The sequence below is a fragment of the Cercospora kikuchii genome, assembly GCF_019650295.1.
Source record: "Cercospora kikuchii DNA, contig_00008, whole genome shotgun sequence".
In the NCBI taxonomy this organism is placed as follows: Eukaryota; Fungi; Ascomycota; class Dothideomycetes; order Mycosphaerellales; family Mycosphaerellaceae; genus Cercospora; species Cercospora kikuchii.
In genome coordinates this window covers 1,063,041-1,086,679 of record NW_025408589.1, presented here as the reverse complement: position 1 = coordinate 1,086,679, position 23,639 = coordinate 1,063,041, and the positions used below count along the sequence as shown (strand labels likewise).

The window sequence follows — 23,639 nt, the reverse complement described above, 5'->3', positions numbered from 1 at the left end:
AGCACGACGAGACAAGAGCGGCTTTCACGTCGGCGCTCTCCGGTGAAGTCTTCCGTGCTGGGGCACTCTCTCAAGCAAAAAACGACGCGTCATGAGTACGTGAACAGCAGCCGCTGGGTAGGGGGCGGGCCTCAGTCCATGGCCCATAGGACAAGAGTAAGCACGGAATGCACACGCTGAAAAGGGTTATCGCTATAGGATAGTACCCTTACTTGCAAGACTACCTCTGGCGGCACCATTCCTGTTCGTGCCGTCATCATATCTTACTCAAATCGCAGATACTTATGAACCTTGAGTGCTCTAGCAGCGAACGCTGTCTGTCGGGCATTGTGCGGGATGCCGTTCCACTCTCCACTCAATACACGTTCGGAGCTCTCACTGTTGCCGGCAGGAACTCCTTGGTTGCCGGATTGGGATGTCTGCTTGCAATGGCTCCATTCGTGATCCGTCAAGTACGTAGCGCAGTTCGGGGAGATCCAAGTTCTTCAGCATTATCGAAGCGAGTAGCAAGACATCGCGAACGCTCTTCCGGCCACTTCTTCCTCCAGGCGCGAAGGAAGCAATCAATCCAGGTCTTGGAATGCAATCATGCAGCTATGCCTATGTTTATAGCTCAAGCTTTCGCCAAGTCGAACTGAAGCTCGCTTGAAGATGCTGAGGAACGAAGACCGGCTAATCACAGCCTTCACAGCCCTCTTCGCTTGTGACACGACGGCTGAACGACGGAGAATTTGCCTGGCTTCGTTTCGCTTGAGACCTTTCTGCCAGCGCGTAGGACAGGCCCCAATGGGGGAGAATGATCCCACGAGCCAGGATTTGCTCGTTGTTTCGCAACATCGAGAATAGCTCTTTGCAGTAGCGCGCAGCGCTGAGCGCAAGCCAATGAAATGCATTGGTTGCTTCGAGACATGCAATTATGCGCCGGCCGTGCAAGTCTTCGGCACACTGGCTTCGATCCTACTGATGGTAAGAATACTTCATTGTCGACTTGGCAGTGTGTTGGTTCATTCACCAGCCATGATTTCGTCCTTAGACAACGATCCTACGCATTGTCAGCGCTGAAGAGTGTTGCTCCGCCTCCACGACAGTGTCGCTTGGAGAATGGAGAGATGGAGACAGACAGGAGTGTTATGAGTATAAGAGCTCGTGATCTTCGCAATGAGAAAGACCATCACATAGCACCATCACATCAGCTCAAAGCACCTCAGCAATTTCACCCGAAGCAATTCGCGTCTCAACACCACTTTTTCCATCAATCATCATGTTCTTCAGCACTTCCATCGCAGCCACCATTGTGGCCTCGATCTCTTTCGTCTCCGCAGTACCCACAGCAAACCAGAACTGGAAATTCGAAACCAACGCTCTTGGCTACGAAGTGGCTCGGTTCAAGCCTGGCTTCGAGCCAGGCAGTGAAGACTACACCCACCGCTTTGGAGCCATCGACTTCAACAGCACATCATCTCTCGTCACAAGAGACAATGCCCGAACAACAAAACCCTACGTCGGCAAGACCAGAATCCCATACGGTATGCCTTACAGCTCCAAGTCGATGGCACTCTACTGACTCTTACCCACACAGGCTGCAACACCGACATCGGCAACTACGTCTTCTCCCGCATCCACGAACTCTGCGACGAAGACCGTTGCGACGAAGGCTCCACCGTCAGCGCCGAAGTCACATATCCCGTCTCAGGCAAAAAACAAAAAGCAAACGTCGTAGTTTCCGCTTCGGGCTTCTATCCCAGTGGCTCCAAAGACCATATGATCCGCGCCGTTCAAGCCATGGTGCCTCAGAATGGCGTCGATTATTACAACGTTGAGAGCTGGGGTCCCATCCGAGGCGGGAAGTCGATCCAGGAAGCTACCTATTGCGAAGTGGTGGGATCTAGCAACTTTTTCTCTGTTGTTGTGACGAACGATGCGGATGATAGTTTGGTGGGGAATTTGGATGTTTCTGTGACATTCGATGAGGGCGAGAATGGAGTAAGTTTCTTTTGCCCGATCTTAGTCATTGTTACCTTACTAATGGATTTTTGACAGGCGATTTGCGGAACCATTGCGACTGTGGCCAAAGAAATTGCTGGTGCTATCAATGGAATCGCCGGGGCACTCTTTGGAGTTGTCCAAGCAGTTTCTTGCAAGTAATAAGAAGCATTCAGAAATTCTTTGCATAGCGGTTGGGCGATAGATGGGCGATAGATGGGCGAGGGATAGGCGTTCGTGGACAGGTATCAAAGCGGTTGGCAGGATTTTGTTTGGAATTGGTATTCGATGTGCAGACTCTTCAGTGAGACTTACTTACATATCAGAGCCTCTTCAATCGCACTTTGACATGTGCCGCATTGTCTCATGTGTGGCCTAGAATTTGGTTTCCCAGAAATGGGAAACAGAGTTTCATGCCATCCTGGACTGGCGAAGACTATGCAAAATACGATTCGGGATCAACCGGTTGATGCTGAGACAAGATGATCTATATGTAAAGCGAGTATCGCGCCTCGCTTCTTCTGACCATCACACTGACCTTTAAAGCTTGTTGAGGCGCTTTTCGTGTCCCTGGCTTCGTGTACTGAATTGAAGAGCATACTATCGAGATCAGCTTTTAACATGGACATCGCATCATCAATCGAATGTATCAATACCATTGCTGGACATTATGCCAAAGTCAATATCACAGAAGACCTCGCGGCCCGTCTCGAACTTCTCCGGGCGGCTCAGAACCTCGTGGCAGCCTTAAAGCCACCCGACATGGTAGTCGCCGACATGGCTTTCTCGATCTTCCACTACGCAAGTGTAAGACTCGCACTGGAGATGGGCATATTCGAGAAGCTGGTATCGGCTGACCGTCCACTAAACGCGACGGAGCTGGCAGCTTCCACAACGGCCGATACTCAACTTGTTCTTCGTATTGCCCGATCACTGGCAGGCGCTGGCTTCTTGGCTGATGCACAAACCGCAGATGGGCAGAGCGAATTCGAAATCACAGCAGCTGGCAGACATACGATTGTGCCTTCTTGTAGAGCTGGTCTCAAGTTTCAGTGAGTACAGCGCGGCAAGCTGTGGGGAGTTTCGACTAATTAAAGTTGTCAGCTTCGATCAGAATCTTCCAGTGATCATGCATGCTCCAAAGTTCTTTCGCCAAAATGGCTTTCGGATTCCCACGACTCAAGCAGACGGCTTTTTCCAACATGTCTACCAGACTGAAGACGATTGCTATACGTATTGGTCCAGACAAGCCGGTGTCATGGAGAATTTCAACACCTTCATGCAAGGCTACTTCGGCGCGAGGGAGTTTGTCAGGCCGATCACATGGTTCCCATACGATCAAGTTTGCTTTGATGGTTTCGATGCAAGTAGTGGATCGAAGTATGCGTATGTCGACGTCGGAGGCGGAAAGGTATGTTCGCATGACCTTCAGGCGCCACTGCGAAGCTGACTGTGGGTGACACTAGGGCCACCATACACAGGGAGTTCTGGAAAAATATACTGGAGTGCAAGGCGTTTTCATGCTGCAAGATATTCCACAGGTGATTGAAGACATCGACAAGACTCCAGGAATAGCTCTGTCGGACCGAATCGAGAGGCTCGGCCATGATTTCTTCCAGCCTCAGCCAGTACGCGGCGCGCGTACTTATGTATTGGACAACGTTCTGCACAATTGGAACGACTTGATGGCGCAGAAGATTCTCGAGAATGTCAGGGTTGCCATGAAGCCCAAATATAGTAAGCTCATAGTCCAGGGGATTGTGATGCCAGATGCCAATGTGCCGTTGTTGCAGAGCGGACTGGACCTGGCCATGCTGTTCTCGCACAACGGCGTGCAGCGGAGCAGAGCTCAATGGCAAGGGTTGCTGGAGGCTGCTGGCCTAAGAATTATCAAGTTCTGGACGCCGCCGGGGACGGGCAATGCCATGATTGAAGCTGAAGTAGAGGAGTAAAGCCGCGTATGCTTTTCAAGGCAAGCAGAGCAATGTTGATAAGCAGATCGTGCTTAACAGTTCTGGCAGCCCATGCTCTCCACGTGCTGATCCTGGCAGGCTGACGCAGAGATCAAATTGTGCTGCTCTGGCTCGTGGTGATTCGTGCGCAAACCTGCTCATCAGCTCAGACTATAGGAAGATGGTCAGCGGCGACAACGCAACAACCACACTTTCACCTCTCCCTCGTTCCATCCCGCCCCGCTCCGCTGCTGCACGGCTGCCGACATCCAGAGCATACGCGTCGTCAGGTCGTCCAATTCGCCGGCCTACGATCACCAGACACTCAATTGCGCGTTTCCACGAGAAGCAGTGCAGTCTCAAGGCGAGCACAGCCCGACCGACGAGCGTGCCAATGGCCGACGTCGGCTTGGCAGCCCGCTTTCTGGCGGCATTTGAAACCGCCTCGACGTCAGGACATCTGGCGAGAATACGACACACTTCCACGACTCAAGCCAAACCCGATGGTATAGCGATTGGTGCTCGAATAGGGGCTTCAGTCAAGTCTGGACACCCGAAGACCGGCAATGCAGATCATCGAGCACAGCTATCCGCCAGCTACCGCAGCTAATGCCACGCAAGCCGCGGTGTCACGAAGCCGGCAGACCAGACGCTCTCACGGCCTTGTGCATTCTTGTGCAATGGTCACGATTTCTCATCCGTCGACCAGCCAGCGCTGTTGGCGAAACATTCTTCTGCAGTGCCGCAGCTTAACATTTGACCTAGGTGTGCCCGAACTGCTAACGGCCGCAGACTTCACGAATCCGGTGCTTTCCAACTCACGATTTGTACAAACAAGGCATAGTCTCGACCAGGGTTGCCAGTTGGTGCAAACAAGCCATGTGCCGTCAGATCTCTATTCAAAGTCTCGCAATTTCTCCATCGGCCCGCTGCTTCAGGCTTGCCACAGCTCTACCACAGCTGTTGCAGACTCGTACTTCAGGTCGCACCAACACGCGTGTGCCAGTAGGACGACCTTTACGGCCTGCAGTTGCCGGCCAATCTCGTAAAAGCAAAAAGGTAGGCTTTTGATGTTTCAGGCGGACGGCGTAGCCTCAACTCTATCGAAGCGGCTTTTTGATTAGAGCCTGGAGAGAGCATGGGTTCGTACAAGGGATACCAGGTAAGAAAGGACATCCAAATTTATACACTTCACCTCCCGGGCCTATCATGGCATCAACCAACGCGCCACTTCCACCTTTCCTCTCATCAATCACACAAACATGAGGGGATTCACTGCTGGCGCAGCGATATTTCTCGCGGCACTCAGCGAGGTTGCGGCATGGGGAAATCGAGGTGACGCCAATGGGCCGCCAGGCTACGATGGAGGACTACACGAACACGGGAGCGACTTCCAACCGGACCACATCTTGCGCGTAACTGCTGAAGATGTCAAGATCGGATGCCAAGAGCGCCACTCTGTTGTGGTTAATGGAACGACACCAGGCCCCGCACTCCGCCTTCAAGCAGGCAAGCGCCAATGGATCCGAGTATACAATGACGTGTGTGAGGAGAAGCTCAACACTACCATCCACTGGCATGGACTCACACAACGCCTGGCACCCTTCTCGGACGGAACTCCTCAAGCAAGTGCGTGGCCAATTCCTGCATGCCACTATTTCGACTACGAGGTTTTCCCGCTAAGGAGTGAATGCGGCACATATTTCTATCACTCGCATGTTGGTTTCCAAGCAGTCTCTGCGACAGGCGCGCTGATCATCGACTGTCCTGATCCTCAACCTTACCAGTATGATGATGAGCGAATCATCGAGTTGTCGGACTACTTCAACCACACCGATGAGCGTATCGAGAAGGGCCTCATCGCTAAGCCTTTCGTCTGGTCAAATGAGACCAATGCTATCCTCATCAACGGCGTGGGCGTAGCGCAGGAAGAGGCTCACCGAGCTGGCACAGAGGGATGCTCCCTGCCAGTTATCGAGGTCGAGCCATGCAAGACTTACCGTTTCCGTTTCATCGGCAGTCTGGCCATCTCACTGGTACAGTTAGGTATTGATCAGCATGAGAACTTCACCATCATCGAAGCAGACGGATCTTACACAAAACCACACACGGAAAGGTTCATGCAAATCACGACCGGCCAACGCTTCGATACCATCTTCAAGGCCAAAGACGAAGCTGAGCTCAATGGGAAGAGGGACTACCTCATCCAGTTCGTGACAAAGGATCGTCCAAAATCTTACACTGGCTATGGTATTCTTCGCTATAAGGGTGGTGCACCAGAGATTACAAAGGGACCTGACACCCCTCCACTCACCTTCTCCAACAAGACCTACGAGTGGGCCGAGTTCGCGCTTCAGCCTTTGCACGACAACAACTTCCCTAGAGCGGATGAAGTCACTCGTCGCATCGAGCTTGACAACCGACAAATGTCCACCGACAGCATCGTCTGGCGTACAAACGGCCTGGAATGGAATGAGACTACTCCACCACAGCCCGGCGATGTCCCATACCTCGTCGACATTTACCAACGCGGCGAAGCAGCCATGCCAAACTACACAGCAGCGCTTGCAAACAACGGCTGGGACCCCACGACCTACACATTCCCTGCTAAGCTCGGCGAGGTAAGCTCAAACAATTCCTTCCACATTGCGTTCCCACTAACCTCTATATCTCTCCAGGTCCTCGAAATCGTCTGGTACAACACCGGCTCCCTCGTGAAAAACAACGGCGGCCAAGACTTCCACCCCCTCCACGCCCACGGCGCCCACTACTACGACTGCGGTTCCGGAAACGGAACCTACGACCCCATCGAACACGAGAAAAAATTTGCAAACTACACCCCCGTACTCCGGGACACTACAACTCTCTACCGCTACATCGACAAAACCATCGCCGGAAATCGCCTCGGCTACCGAGTCTGGCGTCTACGAGTCACAGACGCAGGAGTGTGGATGATCCATTGCCATATTTTACAGCATATGATCATGGGAATGCAGACGGCGTGGATTATGGGCGATTTGGAGGAGATTCGACGGGTGCCGTTGTTCGATGCGAGGGCGTATTTGGATTTTGGGGGTGGGGCGTTTGGGAATGAGACGTATGCGCCTTTGGTGAATCATTATTTTGAGGGGGCTGAGGGGGAGGAGTGGGAAGAGGAGGTTGTGGAGGAGAGTGAAGCCGCTGGAGGAGGAGAGTCATGATGTTCAGCTTGAAACTTTTGAATTTGAGGATTCTGTGTTTACATAGCGAGAGGCGTTTTTGTGCATGCGTCAGGCAACAACCATATATCAGAGGGCTGCACTGTATATCTTTTGAGGCTTCTGAGATTGATATTGCTGTGATCGAGAACAAGACAATACAATACACACAGAATCTCTGTCGGAACTATTTCTTTTCTTCTCACGCATCTTTGAGCCTACTTCGTATCTGCGTTCCGCATGTTCCTCCCCAATTAAATGTACCAGCAAGTACAAGGCTGTAGGGTAGTATGAGATTTGGCAGAGCCGCCAGTCTATGTGGGAGACACTATGCCCGATCGTCAAGACTCACACTGTTAGATCGCTCCCGAACGTTTTTGCATCTAGATTACTCCGAATGCAGACGAGTTGATCGAACAAGCGTATACAGTGTCTAGTCTTCGGCCATAGAAGGCAAGAACGCATCGGCGAATTGAGCAACAGTCCTGTACAGCCATGCTTCTTAAGACTGCGACGAACACGACAGGTTAGGCAGGCCACGTCACATCAGTTGAAGATGCCCATTGAAGCCACTCTTTCGGCAATCCATCGCGATGGTAAGAACAAACATCAAGAGAGCAATGAGTGGAACGAGGATGTGCGTGGGAAAGGCACAACAAGATATTGTTATTGAAGTACACGGTGGACACAATCTCATTACAACAACATCTTCAACTTTTCGAGACAGGCCACACTCATAAATCGTCGTCCGAGCGAAGTCCTCACCACCACCACAACCATCACCAACGATGACAGCAGCGATAGCTCGAACCCCACTCGTGAAAAATAATTTTCTTACAAGCGAGACAATCCGACGATCTCGCGGTTGACCTGGTAATCTGGAACTCTCATATCGAGAGCACGACCAGTGTAGCCAAGATCCTCTGCAGTGAGAACAGCGCACTTCTCACCAATGAGGAGAGCAGTGGAGTAAGTGTTGCAGCCGACATTGTCGGGACAGATGGACAGATCGGCGACCTTGAGGTTCTTGGTGCCGTGCACGTTGAGGCGCTCGTCCAAGACACCGTGCTTGACGATGGAGTTGCCCTCGCGTGGAGCCATGGAGCAGGTACCTGAAGCATGTTAGTGGATGATGAGATTAGAGGTGAAGACGGGGATGAGCTTACCGAGAGAGTGCCAGGTGGTCTCGGTGTGGCGCTTGACCCACTCCTCGACGGCGAGGAGATCGTCGCGGCTATACTGCAGATCGTCGTGGAGTGCCTGCTGGTTGGAGTTGAGGAAGCTTGGCTCTGGTTGTCTGCTTGGAGCTGGAAGTGGGTTGGTCCAGGCACCAGTGACGAGGTTGGAGGTGATGTGGTTTGGTCCAGCATACGCATTGGTGGTCGCGAGGTCCATATCGTGGCAACGAGCTGGGGAGTCGTAGGCGTAGAATGGGTGGTTGTTGGCAACCTCACCGGCGAAGGCATCCATGCGGCGTGCAGTCTCACGAGACTTGATGTAACCCCAGACCATTGGTGCCATATCACGTCGGTCGTTCATGAAACCGGCGTCGAAGTCTGGTGCCTCGTATGGGTTGGGGCTGACAATGTTGGTGAAGCCACGAGAGAATGGATACTCCAAGAAGTGGAACATGGAGAAGTATTTTCCGGGTGGAACGTGCATGTGGTCACCGAACCAGCCAGCGACGACAGCCCAGTGCATGACCGGCTTGTCTGGCTTGTCCTTGAAGTAGCTGTCCCAGCCCTTGATGAACTCTGGGAATGGCGAGCGAGCCATGTCGTCGAGATCCTTTTGAGTTGGTCGCCACTTCACACCGGCTTCGATGGCATTGGTTGCCAGTGGACCAGTACCATCGAGCTGCCACTGGTTGAAGACCTTGTCCTGCACCTCCTTGTCGCCCCGCACGAAGTCATCGAAAGACTCGACGTGTGGCTTAGCACGGTAGAGAGAGAAGAACAGGTAGTGGTCCTGGAAGTTCTGGCCAACACCAGGAAGGTCGACCAATGGCTTGACACCAGCCTTGCGGAGCTTCTGAGCATCACCGATACCAGAGCGCTGGAGGATCAAAGGTGAGCTGAGCGTGCCGCCAGATACGATGATTTGCCGGCGTGCTCGGAATGTGCGGGAGTGGTTCTCTGATGGGTGCAATGGCTTAGTGGGGACAGTTCGGACTCCAACGGCCTTGGTGCCCTCGAAGACGACCTTGTCAACCTTGGTGTTGACAGCCAGGTGCAGGTTCTCGTAGTGTTGACGAGTGCTGTGGATGTATGCGTGGGCAGAGTCGGAGCGACGTCCGGTGTCCCGGTTGATCCACTTCAGCCAGTGCTCAGCACCGTGGCCGGTGGTCAGATCCTGGAGGTCGTCGGTGACTGGGATGCCCTGTGACTCGGCCGCGCGGAGGAAGTCTTGCATCACTGGGTATGTGTAGTTACCGAAAGAAACCTTGATAGGTCCATCAAATCCGTGCAAGTCGCGGTTATTGCAAGCACGTTGATATGTCTCGTGCTTCTTCATCAAAGGAATGAGCTCCTTGGTGGTCCAGCCCTTGGCCTGGAAGTCATCGTAATCTGAGGCGGATGCACGAGTGTACATCTGTTCATATCAGCGGCGATTCTTGAAACGTCTGAAATAATGCTCACCATGAAGTTGATCGAGGAACCGCCACCAAGAATGTGGGCACAAGGAACGATTGCACGACGGCCAGAGAGCCATTCGGATGGACGCGAGTAGTAGAAAGTGGCAGTCTTGCTGTCCAACTTCATGTTGCGTGGGAAGATACCTGGGCGGAAAACCCATGGGTTGTTCAAGTTGCTCTCACCGGCCTCGATGAGCAGCACCTGAAGCTTGTGGTCCAAGTTGGCCAGACGGCCAGCAACGACGCAACTGTGTGAAGTCCATCAGCATTGTTCCAAGTTGTCCTTTGAACTGGCGACGACCGACCCGCATGATCCTCCACCGCACACGATGATATCAACCTCGTCTGGGATCGTCATCTTGAATAGCTTCTCTTTCTTTCAATGGACTTTCAAAGGTTTCGTTTTGGGATAGGTCGGAGAGAGTGAGATCGAGGAGTGGGATCCTGATGCTCTCTTTCTTCCTTTCGAGAGCGGGCTCGTTGGCCGTATATCAATACCCACTCCCCGCACATGTCAGGTGCTTCGGAAACCTGGAGCTTTCACATCCTCCTAGCATTGGTCAAGGGTTCTGAGGGGGATTGTTTGATGAGTGAGATCCTACGTGTGCCTGGAGCTGGGAATACTGGAGCAGGGGAGCTCACGCCACAACGGGGTGACTGCTGAGGACAGTCCGCGACAGGGAATGGCCCTGGGAAACTCAGGCGGTTGCCCAGCTAGGCGCTTAAGCTCTTGGTATGCAACAGCTGTTGGAGCTTGAATGATCCTGCCGTAACATCGTTCGCCAATGCCAACCGCGCTTAGCACAGCTGGTTGGGGGTCACAGCGAAACAGACACCTGTTGTGTTGCACAACACAGCGAGCATGCCTCTTCGCTTCCTCCAACACGACTTGCCGATATGCGCGGACGCATGAGCCTCCACAGTCAGATCCCCAGGTGCGGAGAACCTAGCAACGCGGCACGGTCGTGCAGCGTCAGAATAATGCAAACTTCCCCAGTCTTTGCAGTGAGATCGCAATTCGGTGGGTCGAGACAGCGAGGTCATGCAGTCAAATGCTTGCACCGCCTCCGCTCGTACTTCCAGAGACTCGTATGCCTGGGCGATACCTTGATACTTCACCAAAAGACTTCGATACCAACCACCAGGTTCTCGACTCGAGGCCAGAATGAGATGTCTTTCAACTGCCAGCTCTCTTCTCAATTCGATTTCGATTGAAGATCGAACTTGATCGCGATGCCGAGCAGCTGAAGTCATGACAAGGCATCGTACGTTCCGGCAGCGGCGGTATGCGGCCGCGGCCGCCTAGAGTGGGCGAGAGCCAGTCGCGCCGCAACGCTTTTGGTTGCCAAGTAGCTTCCTCCACTTACCCTGAGCGGAAGGCATCCAGATGCAGTGATGGACAGGCATATTGCGGAGACCTCGAGCATGGGTTGGCGTGAGATTGGACGTGTGAGCGTGTGCCATGTGCGCAGGAGCTGTCGTTGCGCGGCAGTATCCTTTCTCCACCTGCGTCAAACCTACTCCACAGTTCACGACCCTGTTCATTCTACTGCACGAACTCTCCACGGTCGATGCACCTCTGCGGGGAACCTAGTCTGCCGCAATCCGAAGCATGCGCTGGCTGCCATTTTGGCTGTAGACTTCTCGTTGAGTTCTCTCCCGACTGACCCATTCAGAGGGCAATAAATTTTCCCGGAAGACCATTTTTGTTTTGAAACAAATGCCTGACGGAGTCGAGGCATAGACTTTCCGGAGTTTGTGGGGTCAGCATCGCTCAGCCACACATCATGCTATGCGCGCGCAATCGAGTAGATGTTGGTCTAGGAACCAGCATGTTTGAGGAGTGAACGTTGAAACCAATGCCGGTAGAGTCCGGACAGGCGTCTGCACCCCATGTCAAGGATTGCGGACCCCATGCGGAACATTGCGGTCCATTGTTCTATTGGAGCTTTTGCATGGAGAGCTCCTCCTCTTCTCCGCACGGCGACCATAATACCAAGCCTCTTGTATGATGATAACACGCGTTCTCGCTTGTCGCTTGGGGAACGGTCTCACATCGTACTGAGAGCTGCTCGGAGTTGTTGCCGTGCCTTTCCTGTCGAGAAGCGAGCAACAACGCCGTGCAACCACGCCCTCAGTTCTCGACTCCAATCACCTGTACTCGTGAAGAACGATCAGCGCGAATGTGTGGATGGTGGCTGTTGCTGCAGGTCTCCAAGGAGCTTCGCCCAAACAGCATGCCGTTCGCTGCTATTGCACCCGAAAGGAAGTTCGGCTCGACAAGGATCCGTGTTGCCAGGCATCGGAACGCAAGTACAAGTACTCAGAGGGAGTACGGCTTCGTGATCATTTATCGTGGATTGGAGAGCTAACTAAAATGTCCGTTCTAATCTACAATGACCAGAGATGCCAGTCTCAGTCTACATCGCAGACCAAATTCGCCCTGCGTTGTCAAGAGTAGCGCTGTATGAATGCTGCTGCTATGCCAAAGTACCTCCCCCACCCTTGCCTTAGCTGAAGTCACATTAGGCTTCAAATGTATCACTTTCTTCCTGCTTGAGCCGACATAATCCGTGCCGGGCTAAGCAACACTGCCCTAACGTTGACCTCTTGACAGATTCGATCACCTCCCTGCATCCCCTCCCTGCTTCTTTGCAAGATCAGATTTCATCGAATACTTCGTAAATGGTTTCGCCCGCGTCCAGGTCGTCCTGGTCAACATATTCGTCTATGATGCCCTTATGTCGACGTCCATCGGCGGCCACCGGTGAGGTCGTCGGAGCATCTTGCATTCCCTCCCACTCCTCCTCGAGTTCCTCGCCATTTTCGCTATAGATCATCGGAAGCTCGTCGTCGATCTCCAGGTCGTTATCGTCGCCCCGCGAATCGTTGTGCGAGCGCGGTGTGGGCATGGCAAAGGGCGTGGTACCCCTACCTCGACTGCTGGCGGCTTGACTGCTTCGGTGATAGAGCTCGACGGAGGTTCGGGGAGGGCTGTATCGTGGGGTAATACCGAATCCTCGCCGCTCCCATTCTGGGGAAGTGGATATTCGACGTCTTTTCGTCGAGCCCTCCGTCGAAAGCTGAACATGATTGGTAGTCTCCAGATCGAAAGAGGTCACTCTTCTCTTTGCGACAGGATCGACGTCCATCAAATGCGCCGAAGTGGAGTTGGGAAACGAAACCGATCGGCGCTGGATTTGTCTGCGCGCGACTGGTGAGCCAATGTCCACTTCATCTTCAGCATCCATTTCTCTGAAATCCTTGAAGACGGATTCGCTCCAAGGTGAGTCTCCGGAGGCATAGGAGGACTGAGGGCTGGTGACACGATCCAGTCGCGGTGTGAAAGACCAGCACGCATCCACGACTTTGCCAAGAGCTTCAGCAGCCTGCAGCTCGCCATCTCCATCGTACAGCGGCAATTGTCGAACCCTCTGCCAATTCCAACCATATCGAGGTGGCTGCAAGTATCCGTGCGGTGTTGTCAAGTACAATCTCCTCTCGCCGTTTGCTTTCATGAACACACTAGAATCCAGAAAGTCAGCAGACCACGAAGTTGGCGTGACCATCTCTGCCAGGCTCAAAAAGCGTAATCGAGACGATTTCCGCACTTTGCGCAGCGGTATGAACTTTTCTTTCAAACCGTGATATTTCGTCCCAAGATCTGTGGTAACGGTCTCTTCGGTGGCGACGATGTCTCCGAAGACTGATGAGATGGCAGCCAAGATATGCGCGGCGTCCGGGGCCTGAATTTCAACCTCTCGTACGAGTCCTCGACTGGCCAGGCGCTGAAAAACCGTCCCGCTGGGCCCACAAGCCTTCGGAGAGAGCCATTCCTCCTCGGTCTCTTTCGCCCACGCCTCAATCGACTCGATCGTCCATGCGCCACTGGTTGCGGCAGATCTGAACGATGATTTCGAGCCTCCGTTGGGAGCAGACCACTCTCGCGAAGTGAGATGGTCAGCGTCGCGAGCGGACTGCTGAGTGGATTCAGCTGAAGAAAACCATACGCCCGGCAACTGTCTGCCAAACGGAAGGAGGACAACCTGAATGGTCCACGGTCGTGCGAATGTTGGCAGTGATGCGTTCTCAAGCTCTGCAATGCGGGACTCGAGCGCATCGATGCGTGGTCCAGTCTCAGCGTTAGCAGCAATTGTTGCGAGAACGACAGCTTCCGTCTGCTTGGCAGCACTGAGGTCAAACGACTCGTCCGAATCAAAGGAGCCAGTATCAGGGAGAAGCGATCGCTTCTTGGTGCCCGCAATTGGTGGCGAATGTGCTCGCTCGTCGTCGGTCTCAGCCTGTTCGCGCCATGACTCGAGCTCTACGAGTCGTTCTTCCAAGAACGACAGCTTTTGATGCGTATCGTCTGCTGCTTGAGTCTTCGACTGGTCCTCTCGCCAGTGCTCGAGATCAAGTAAGCGACCATCTTGCATCTCAAACCGGGATCGCACCTCATGACTAGGCATATTGTCAAACGACATGCTTTCCAGTTGTGCAATACGCTGGCCAAAGTTCTGGATCGTGTTACACATTTCCTGGATCGAAAGCGAGGGTCCAGCGCTGACTGGTCGAGCGGAGGGCCGTCGAGGCTGGCTTGATTCAGAAGGAGGTGCTCGAGCAGCGTGTCGAGCAATGGCGGTCTGGGCAGCATTTCTGGGTGAGCTTCGTCTGAATTCAGGCGTACCGCGGACGCTGGGCGTAGCGACTTCCGTTGCTACTTCTGTCGCGCTGTAGGGCCCAGCTACACTTGCCATGACCTCGGCATGAGGAATAGTGACTGGCGGGCCCATTGACCTGAAGCGATTGCATCGGTCCTGCAGATCTCGAGCTGGACTTGCTCTTGCGTCTCCGGTCACGCTAGGCACACCTGTGGATGGCAGTGGTGCCGTAGACGGTAGTCCCGAGAGACCGCCAGCTTGTATATCATCTGCCTGTTGCCGGGCAAAGCCGTTCAGAGCATCCCACAATCTCGTATTGATGGATCGTGGCTGAGAATCATTCGTGATGCCCAGACCTGCGGAGTGTTGAGTCCGTCCGATGGGCGTAGCACCATCTCTTCTCGCCTCATCAGAACCTCGTACCAGCTCGCTCCAAGTCGGTGCTACAAAGTGGTTATTATCGTTGGAGTGTCTGAATTGCTGATGCGATGCGACACGCGTGTCTGTACCAAGTCGCACGTCTCGCCCATTGGCGTCGTCTGCGGCGATGTTCTGTCGCTCGCCATCATGGAAACACGCGTGGTGTCCGCAGTAACAGTATGCTCTTTCGCTCTGCTGATCTGGCGTCGCAATCGGCTCTCTCAGCCAGAATCGCTTGCAACCACATTGCGGAGCTTGGAGGCCTCCGTTCAGGTCTTTGAAACCACACGCTCCACTCGGCAATATCAGGTCAAGTCCGCTGCCTCTGCCTACAGAAGCCCGACTGATGGAGTGCCCATAGTAGGCCGCCATAAGGCGTGCCACCAGTGGCCGTAATCACTCAGCATGCCATGGCCATTGAACGAGATGGGAAGATGGGTATCGGTCGGTGTGTGTCGGCCGCTTCGTCTCGCTCGAGGCTGGGACCGCTGTCTAGAAGGCGCAGGATGGAATTCACAGGGCAGACAATCGCTGATATACTCGTACGTCGACTCGTGGGTCGTGTGAGGGCGTAGCTGGAGGTCGCGTGGCCGAGCGTGATTGTGGGTGTACAGCACGCAAGAAAGTCCGTCGAGGAACAAGAGACTCAGCGAATGCCCCACGCTATCCAGCCGCCAGACAGGGTTGGTGGTTGCCGCGATACCAGATTCGCTCCATTCGCGTGGCTAAGCGCGAGTCAAGGTGCAGATGAATGGCCGTGATTTGTACGGAGGTCAGGTCCGAGATGAAACCCCAGTTTACCGCCAAGATTTCGACCTGAGGCCGCACGTCGGACTACGACATCTTCTGACGCGTTGCGCGTCGCGATGCATTGTATCTTGTCTGGACAACGCAACTTGCGTTGCCTGAGCGCGTCTCCACGACAGCGGTGATGGACAAGCCAACATGGCCCCGATTTTGAAGTTGACTTTTCTCCCATCCCACGCCGGCTGCTGCCTAGCCACCAAGCCTTCCGCTGTGCCGTCCGAGGAAGAATAGCAACCGAAATGTATAAGGCAGGACACTGCTACTATCGACCTGACAAAGACGACTTCACTTGATGCAAGACCTGATGTACTGTCGAGAGTCAGCTCAGAGCAACCAAAGGCCGAAGGACTGGACCAAGAGTCAGGCTGCCGGCGTGTGACGAGTAGTAGCCGAGTAGGCGCAGCAGCAATGCCTCGTGAGAAGTGACTCTTACATCTTGGACCAATGAAGACAAATGATTGAAAAGCAAGACAGTCCAAAGCCAAAGAACACAGTGACGAGAGGAGACATCTGGGGGTCTGTCACAATGGTGTTGCCTTTTCGGACACCGCACCCACTGAGCTAGGCCCCCACAGCCCCATAGAGGCTTCCACAAAATGGTATAACAGATGTCGCTTTTCACTTATTCTCCTGTCACATCAGAAACCACACTTCTCGAGTGTGTCAAATATGGACGCTCTTGCACGTTTCAATCACAGCTTGAGCTGGACACGCTCATGGCTTGCGGCCCATCAGCAACAGGCAACCGAAGATGATTTCGAAGTCGTTGACATCTCGGAGGGCAATGGCTTCAGCCGAGACGAAGATGTCATCTCTCTCAGCTCCGATGACCCCATAACCTCGTGCAACGAGTCCGAGTTTCTTCACGAACCCGCCAACTTCGCCTTCCACCCAGGCTCAGACATCTACTCAAACCCTTCCACACACGCAACCCATCCTCTGCATCACAATCCCCTTCACGACACCGATCCCCTCCCCTCCGACCACCTCGCCTACGCCACAGCAGGCCGAAACCCCACAACCCCCTTCCAAGACCTCCGCTCCCCCTCCAAAGCCCACAACCGGACCCGCAAACACAGCGAAAAGTACTACGGCCACCGCCACATCAAACTCGGCCAACTCAATCAACCCCACTGGGACACTTGGCCCCCCACCAAGTACATTAAAATCACCTTGCCTGCCTACACCGTCATGCCCAACGCAGAATCCCCCCTCCAACACGAAATCAAACCCACAATCATGACAAAGAAGCAATTATACATCGAAGCACAACGCTGGCCACGTCCTCCCAAATATCACCGAAATCGGGTCGATAGAGATCGCTGGCCGTTTGCGTCTCATCCTGATAAAGATCATCTGGTCAAGAAGCATATTCGTCAGATACGTGAGCAGGATGAGATTGAAATGTTTTGGGATGAGGAGATGATTGAGGAGATGGTGGGGAGGGAGCACGAGGATAGGGAAGTTGATCCACGAGTGGAGAATTGGTGTGTTTGTGTTTGGAAGGGGTGTAAAGAGTACTGTGTGGAGCATGGGTATGGGATTCGTTGAGACGAGACGAGAGTAGCTCTGATGCATTCCCAAATTGCATGCTTCAAAAACTATACTCTCTGCGGTTTATGATATCTTCACAAGCCTTCTTCCGGGAAACACATTCGTCGGCGCGAAGTGACTTTCCTCACTCTTCATCTGTTTGTATCGTTGTCCTTGTTGCAAAATGTGGGGTTGTCAGTCATCAGGACGTGTGTCGTGAATGCCTCCTGCTTCTGTTTCGCTCGCAGGCCGTAGGGCTACGGTTCAAGCCTCCTTGTATCCGGCACTGCCCAGCAATCTAGATATCGGCACAGCAGTTCATTCATGGTCGCCTCTGCCGAACCACAGTGTGTTTCCTGCGGGCTGATTCATACCAATGAGCTCCAGCTACTTGATCCAGGCGGAGGTCGAACAGCATGGCTGTCAAAATCGACAAGATGTGCCATTTGCCGACACAAAGCTGGTGGTCACGACCACTTGGCCGTCACAGTATCGAAATTCTTCCACTGAACATGTCTCCTAGCCTCAATCTCACCCATTCTCGGGCGGTGAGTTCCGTGATCTCGAGACCAAAGTCGCATACCCAAGCAGTGGTGGTGCCGCATTACTATCCTCTTCCGGAGTATCATCGACCTCCACCACCGAGCTTTCCGAGCAGACCAGATGCCAGAAGTCCTCAGTGGGAGAATCACTCGAAAGTTCAATCCATGGTAACTTAGTTCCCAAAAGTCTGATCTGACCATAAGAGGTATTCGTTGCTCCTGGTAAAATGGCTCGCACCAAATTGGCGTACTCTTGACGACCTCTAATCGAAGACGTGGCAGATCCGCACACAATCAACATCCAGACAAGCAGATCGCTCATCGCTTTCGTGTTGCCGCACTCATCCAACACTTTCCGTAGCAGGGCAGGCGTCAGCGTTGCGGAGATGTGCTTCTGAGTAGAAACTATCGCTTCGGTGTTCTGGAGGACTTTACGGCCGAAGGTCCATGTCCATAGAAGTCCAGTCAGGCGAACACATTCCTGAAAATCTGCTATCCAGTCATATCCCGCATCAGCCGGACTCGAAGCAGGCGTAGAGTAACGAGCGAGCCGAAGTGCAATCTTGACAGCCTGACTGGCCTTCTGCCCCGAATGCATATGTGGCACAGACTCATCCTTCGTACCACTCTCCGCGCCGCAGATATTATACAGTGCCGTCAAGCCCAGAAGAGCGTCGGTAACTCTTGGCGGCACAAATCCAGAGATTTCCCACTGAAGCATCAGCGCTGCGTCCGGTACCTCATACCCATCAGCTTCAACATCGTCCACGGCGTTGGTCGCCATAGATCCAAAGGGCATATGCAGAAGCGGCTTCACCTTTCCAGCTTGATGGAAATTTGCGAGCAGCAGACTAGCCATTGCCGATTGATAATGTGGCGCGAATTTACTGTGCTCCCAGTCTTCTCGATCAATCAAGGCCAAAGCATTGAGATGCATCATCGATTCGTCCAGCTGACCAGAATTGACCTTCATCGTGGCAAGTCGGATAATAGACCACATTAAGGCGCATGCCATCTCGCTTCGAGCCTCAGGGGCAAGGCGGTCAAGTTGAGGGAGCTGTTGCGAGATGTGCATCATGGTCTGATCCTCATGAAGTATGCTTCGAGCTTCATCTTGCGCCCAGACATGGTTAGCAATGGCGAGGAAGCTGTGCGCCAGTACCGGGCTCCACATAGTTTCTTTGAAAAGGTAGGTATGATCTTGATTCTGCCATTTCCAGCTCCGAGAGTCTGCCGCTGATTAGCTCTGCCTCTTACAATACTGATAAAGGATCTTCACGTACAACCATAGAAGAGATTCATAAACCTCTCGTCGATCTCAACAGGAAATGCAGCAAACGGATCCGGTCTCTCGGCCGGAGACGCGCTGAGAGAATGTGACTCTCGTTTCACAACGCGTCGCTCAATCTCATCCTGAGCCTTCTTTCGCCGCGCTACCGATTTGGTTGACTGGTTTCTTGTGGTGTTTGGTCGCTTGACTTCCTTTCCAGACTTCTTATCAAAAATAAGCTGTAGAAACTCAGGCCGGGAAGGTCGATTGGCAGCATCCTTTGCTGCGTTCTCAGAAGCATCTCTCTTCGCCTTCTTGGCCTTTTTAGACCACTTCTGGTCTTGTACAGATTGTTGTGCGTGCGAGCGAATGCGGCTTAGGGTTCCTGCATCGACGTGCCGCTCAGTGGAATAGCTGATGAAAGCGAGATCGTCTCCCATCTCCGAAAGACGCGTCCCAGGTTTGCGGACTATGATCCATGCTCGGGTGAGAGTTGTTTATTTGCTGACCTGCACAGCCTGGCAGGACTGCCAGCTGGTTCTTCGTCTTGTCCTCAGGTTTAGGTAGTCGCGTTCATGGCGGACAACATGATGAAGATGCAGAGTCATGCTCAGCGCCCAGCGCCCAGTCGAAGGATTCGGCCAACCGAGGGGATGACGTGCGGTAGGCTTGCGGCCCAGCAAAACTCAAAATGGTTTCTGGGACTTTGCACAAGTGGTGATGCCTTCCCTTTCGCTGATACGATGCTGTCTGACTGCAGATTCTGAAACAGCAGTATGCAAGCCTGCGGATTAAGCCACGATTGACGCTCGGTAGACAGCGTGGCGAAAAATCATGCGCCCCATGCTGGGAATGTTTTGGGACGACGCAGTATCACTATCAAGCTTACCAAGATTCATACCGCTATCGGGGCTTCGGTCAAAAGCTACCCGTTCGATAGCTCCGGTCCAAGCTTTCGATATCAATAGTGAAAGGATGCACAATCCAAGAGGGGCACGCCAATCTCCCTCATGTACCAATTGCGGATGCTCAAAGATCCGGTCACGATGGTCTTGATGAATCTTGGCCTGATCATGGAAGACGCTCTCATGGATCAGTTCTGTCAACTACATGGCTCGTCAAACGAGACGAGACGAGGACTCGAAGCGACGCCCAACTCCATATGCTGCATGAATCGTGTCAATACATCGAAGCTCATTAGCAACTCCTGAGTGTGGCCAGCGTGCCACTCTTCTTTTTCGGCTCCGAAGCGCATCGGACCTTGCAATCTGACGAGACATGGGCTCTGTGTAACAAGCGCCAGGAAGCTCATATGCCTGCACAAAGATGCCGCCCTGTTCTCATGCTCTTGGTATCTTCGTCAGCCTCTATTTTCCAGCCAACCACCCGAACTTGGCCAAACGTATCCTACTCGCCACACCGAGCACCACCAAGACACTCGCGACGACCACAGCCCACAGCTGGATCTGCAAAACATTCACGTTGAATGTAGTGTACGTGGCCGCACAGATGGTGGCCAACATGAACACTGTCGTGATGTAGCCTCCCACTCGATGATACTTGTATAGCGACTTCGCATTATCCACACTCCCATACAACCCCGGAGTGAAGTACTGCGTGAATCCCACGAGAGCCTGCAGCGCAACCAGGATATATGTTACGAGTCCCAAAATCGCGTGAGGAGACTCGAAGTGTGTGCCGTTGTGGTCGAACTTGTTATACTCGATGACAACGAGGCCTGCGATGGCTGCGAGGATTCCGACATCGTTGAGGGCTGCGTGCGTGTAGGTGCCTTGTTTCTTTTGGGCGGCGGTGTGAGTCGGTTGGAGGACGAGGATGCCTTGAATGAGGAAGAGGAAGGCGGCGGAGTTGAGGAGCTGGTCAGTGGTCGTCAGTATTGCTGTGTAATGAGGCGTTCATAGGACATGAAGGGGACATGGCGTACTGGGTGTGCTGAGAAGAGGATCAGGTCATTTGAGAAGACAGCTCCCCATACTATCGCTGCGATCTGTGTATGATCAGTCAGCTGTCATTGCCTCATGTTTGACACTGCGGGCAATGCATACAATCCAAGCTCCTGCCTGTGCTACGACGGCCGTACCTGATGCCATGGTCAGCTCGTCGATGATGGTCGGAAGAGGAAGCAAATCCTACCGAGCACGAAGTTGTAGTATAGTGGCTTGCCCTCCGGCAAGCTTGCATCTCCTCTTTCGCCCAACAGAGGCTCCTCCTCAGCTGTGCCATCTCGTCGTGTCGCCATACTGCTTCTCTTCTTCCTCTGAGGTTTCGTGTTCTCTGTTCAAGATGTCGTCAATTCTGTACGCGATGAACTGCGGGCCTGCTAGATCAGATAAAAGAAGCCGACCAAGTCTTGAAAAGAAGGTTGGCTAGTCGAGACGGATCAGATAGACAGGAAGAAACTCTCAACTGTGCAGCTTCTTTCGTACTTGTCCTCTCGGCGTCATGACCTGGGAGGAAAGGAAGGTCTGCAAGGTTTCACGACGAATAGCTAGAGGTGGATTACGTCTTCGACATCCCCGCCTGTCGTGATGATGCTCTTTTCGATGCGGACACATGGTGGTGGGTGGCATGTATGGAAGATGCTAGAGAGCCAATTGGAAGCTGCGAATTGCTCAGCTTGCAAGGGCAGGCGGCATGATCGGCAAATGATCCCGAAGGATGCTCACTTGTGATCGTTTTGAAATTGGTCTTCAATTTTCTGTCAAAATCTCGGTGAGTTTCATGGAGGCGAGCAAGTTCGCCGAGATACCAATGTCGAGATTTGCTACTGGCTTCTCTATCAGATTACGTCTACTTTATCGTACTCTGCTGTCGTTCACGAAGGGCACACGAGATCTTCAAAATCCCTTCCCAAGCCTTACAGTCTCACCGGCTCCATACCATAACTGACCCTTCCTGAAATCCAGACCTCTCTCTTCGCCGACAACCCACTCACTACCTGCCTCCGCATCTTCATTCTCCTTCGGCCAGTATTTTCCCTTCAACCAGCCATTGATCTTGTCAATTTCCTCTATAAGCCGAGCAACCTTCTCCCTGTCCACGCTCCCGTCCTGCGTCTCGAAGTCCGACTTGGTGATGAATCGTCCGATAGTCAAGTGGGCAGAAGGGATCACGTATCTACTGGCAACCTTCACACCTGTTCCAGAGACAAGACTGAAGAGATCTCGGCGAAGGTGGTGATAAGTATAGTCATCAGCCTCGGCACCTCTGTCTCCTTGTGTAGGCTCATTCGAAGCTGGAAGCCAGGAAAGTGCCAGAGCCTGGGCATCGAAGCTCACCATGGGCTTCACCAATCTGCATCTGTGGTCGTAGGTGAAGTCGGTAATGCTCTCCGCGTGTGGTCGAATTTGTGCTACCAGTGCTTCGATCTCAGGCTCGGTCAAAGAGTGCGTCACCTCGAGTGCTGTCATGTGAAGGTTTGTCCGCGGCATGAGCCACAGGCTTGGAGCCAGTTTCTTCAATGCTTGCTGGATTTCTGCCACCATGGCCTTGACGTGCTCAGTCGGTCTTGCCCAGAAGACGAGACAGTGTCTTGGATCTTCATAGCCTGGATTCTGCTGAGGATTTTCCAGCTTGGCCAGAATTTCATCGATGGTCACACCTGGGAAGTCTGCAGCTAGTAGCTTTTCTTTCTGTTGACCATTTCGATTTACTCGATGATTCTCGTAGCGCTTCTGTATTTGAGCTCGGTCGTTCGAACAAGATTCAATGAGATCGTGATATGGGTTATCAGTCTTCTTGTCTCCAGCACTTCCCCCAGAGAGATCCTCAAAGGTGTAGTAAGCGGCCATTGCGAAGGAGTTGGAATCTCGATGTTGTGATGAAATGTCCTCAACCTTCTATATTTGGCGAAGACATCCCCTGCCACCGGAGCAGGACCTTTCACTTCCAAGGTAGTCGCGGTGAGTCGAAATGTGTTGACCGCGTGGAAGGCGCAAGGGCGGATCTAGACCGGCTCCACATCGTAATCGGTCTGGGCGCCACTCGACCCCCTTCTCAAACGGCGCAGATTGGTGACGTGCAACGGATCTGGTGATGTGTTTTGATTGAGAGATTGACGTGGAAGTGTTGAGCTAGGAATGATGTTCGCCAGGCGTACGGCGAGAAGGCAGGTGCGTCTTGTAATCTGCTACACAGATTGAAATTCTGCAGCCAGACGCAATTATCGAGGCACAAAGCTCTGGCGCGATGTTCCAGCTTCAAATGGGATGGACATCGCGTATGTCGGTATGTGGAGGTGTTTCGTGCGATTGACTGATAGAAGCAGGTGTAAGATGTCAGTTAGTATGTTGCGGAACTGCTGAGCCCGAAGTCATGGCAAAGGTTGTGCGCACAGGCACCGAGCTGTCGCGGGAACGAGCGACATATTCGCAGAGTCAATAATGCCAGTCAGTATCTCATTGAGGGCCGTACGGTGGAGAAACGTGAGCGTGAGGATCTGGAATCGTGAACTTCTTTTCAAGGCTTTCAAATTGTACCGCCTCAAGTACACGCATCATGCCCTCGACGCGACACGTAAAGCGCCCAAGCACCATCCACAGCAAGTAACAGCACGCCCGAATAACCCCATGATGATACCACTCATAGTTTGGCCTAGGGCGTACCCATGTTGCCCGTC

General features: G+C 53.1%; 9 protein-coding genes across 9 annotated transcripts; 4 read left to right on the top strand and 5 right to left on the bottom strand.

Moving 5' to 3' along the window:
- Positions 1–1,261: 1,261 nt before the first annotated feature.
- Positions 1,262–2,145, top strand: CKM354_001162200 (uncharacterized protein; the record flags this gene model as incomplete). The annotated part of the gene is made up of 3 exons (XM_044807120.1): positions 1,262–1,526; positions 1,580–1,983; positions 2,041–2,145. 3 exons carry the CDS (start codon positions 1,262–1,264, stop codon positions 2,143–2,145), a joined length of 774 nt encoding a protein of 257 aa, XP_044663055.1.
- A 459-nt stretch (positions 2,146–2,604) lies between these two features.
- On the top strand, positions 2,605–3,935 carry CKM354_001162100 (uncharacterized protein; the record flags this gene model as incomplete). Its single annotated transcript, XM_044807119.1, has 3 exons — positions 2,605–3,035; positions 3,088–3,394; positions 3,450–3,935. The coding sequence occupies 3 exons, from the start codon at positions 2,605–2,607 to the stop codon at positions 3,933–3,935; spliced, it is 1,224 nt and encodes a 407-aa protein (XP_044663054.1).
- A 1,262-nt stretch (positions 3,936–5,197) lies between these two features.
- CKM354_001162000 (uncharacterized protein) lies at positions 5,198–7,135 on the top strand (the record flags this gene model as incomplete). Its single annotated transcript, XM_044807118.1, has 2 exons — positions 5,198–6,556; positions 6,614–7,135. 2 exons carry the CDS (start codon positions 5,198–5,200, stop codon positions 7,133–7,135), a joined length of 1,881 nt encoding a protein of 626 aa, XP_044663053.1.
- An 831-nt stretch (positions 7,136–7,966) lies between these two features.
- CKM354_001161900 (uncharacterized protein) lies at positions 7,967–10,125 on the bottom strand (the record flags this gene model as incomplete). Its single annotated transcript, XM_044807117.1, has 4 exons — positions 7,967–8,244; positions 8,299–9,724; positions 9,772–10,015; positions 10,073–10,125. 4 exons carry the CDS (start codon positions 10,123–10,125, stop codon positions 7,967–7,969), a joined length of 2,001 nt encoding a protein of 666 aa, XP_044663052.1.
- Positions 10,126–12,427: 2,302 nt separating this feature from the next.
- Positions 12,428–15,220, bottom strand: CKM354_001161800 (uncharacterized protein; the record flags this gene model as incomplete). The annotated part of the gene is made up of 1 exon (XM_044807116.1): positions 12,428–15,220. The coding sequence occupies one exon, from the start codon at positions 15,218–15,220 to the stop codon at positions 12,428–12,430; it is 2,793 nt and encodes a 930-aa protein (XP_044663051.1).
- A 1,104-nt stretch (positions 15,221–16,324) lies between these two features.
- CKM354_001161700 (uncharacterized protein) lies at positions 16,325–17,206 on the top strand (the record flags this gene model as incomplete). Its single annotated transcript, XM_044807115.1, has 1 exon — positions 16,325–17,206. One exon carries the CDS (start codon positions 16,325–16,327, stop codon positions 17,204–17,206), a length of 882 nt encoding a protein of 293 aa, XP_044663050.1.
- Positions 17,207–17,719: 513 nt separating this feature from the next.
- CKM354_001161600 (uncharacterized protein) lies at positions 17,720–19,440 on the bottom strand (the record flags this gene model as incomplete). The annotated part of the gene is made up of 2 exons (XM_044807114.1): positions 17,720–18,960; positions 19,014–19,440. The coding sequence occupies 2 exons, from the start codon at positions 19,438–19,440 to the stop codon at positions 17,720–17,722; spliced, it is 1,668 nt and encodes a 555-aa protein (XP_044663049.1).
- Positions 19,441–20,367: 927 nt separating this feature from the next.
- Positions 20,368–21,260, bottom strand: CKM354_001161500 (uncharacterized protein; the record flags this gene model as incomplete). Its single annotated transcript, XM_044807113.1, has 4 exons — positions 20,368–20,877; positions 20,946–21,008; positions 21,067–21,101; positions 21,155–21,260. 4 exons carry the CDS (start codon positions 21,258–21,260, stop codon positions 20,368–20,370), a joined length of 714 nt encoding a protein of 237 aa, XP_044663048.1.
- Positions 21,261–21,858: 598 nt separating this feature from the next.
- Positions 21,859–22,812, bottom strand: CKM354_001161400 (uncharacterized protein; the record flags this gene model as incomplete). Its single annotated transcript, XM_044807112.1, has 1 exon — positions 21,859–22,812. The coding sequence occupies one exon, from the start codon at positions 22,810–22,812 to the stop codon at positions 21,859–21,861; it is 954 nt and encodes a 317-aa protein (XP_044663047.1).
- Positions 22,813–23,639: the final 827 nt, after the last annotated feature.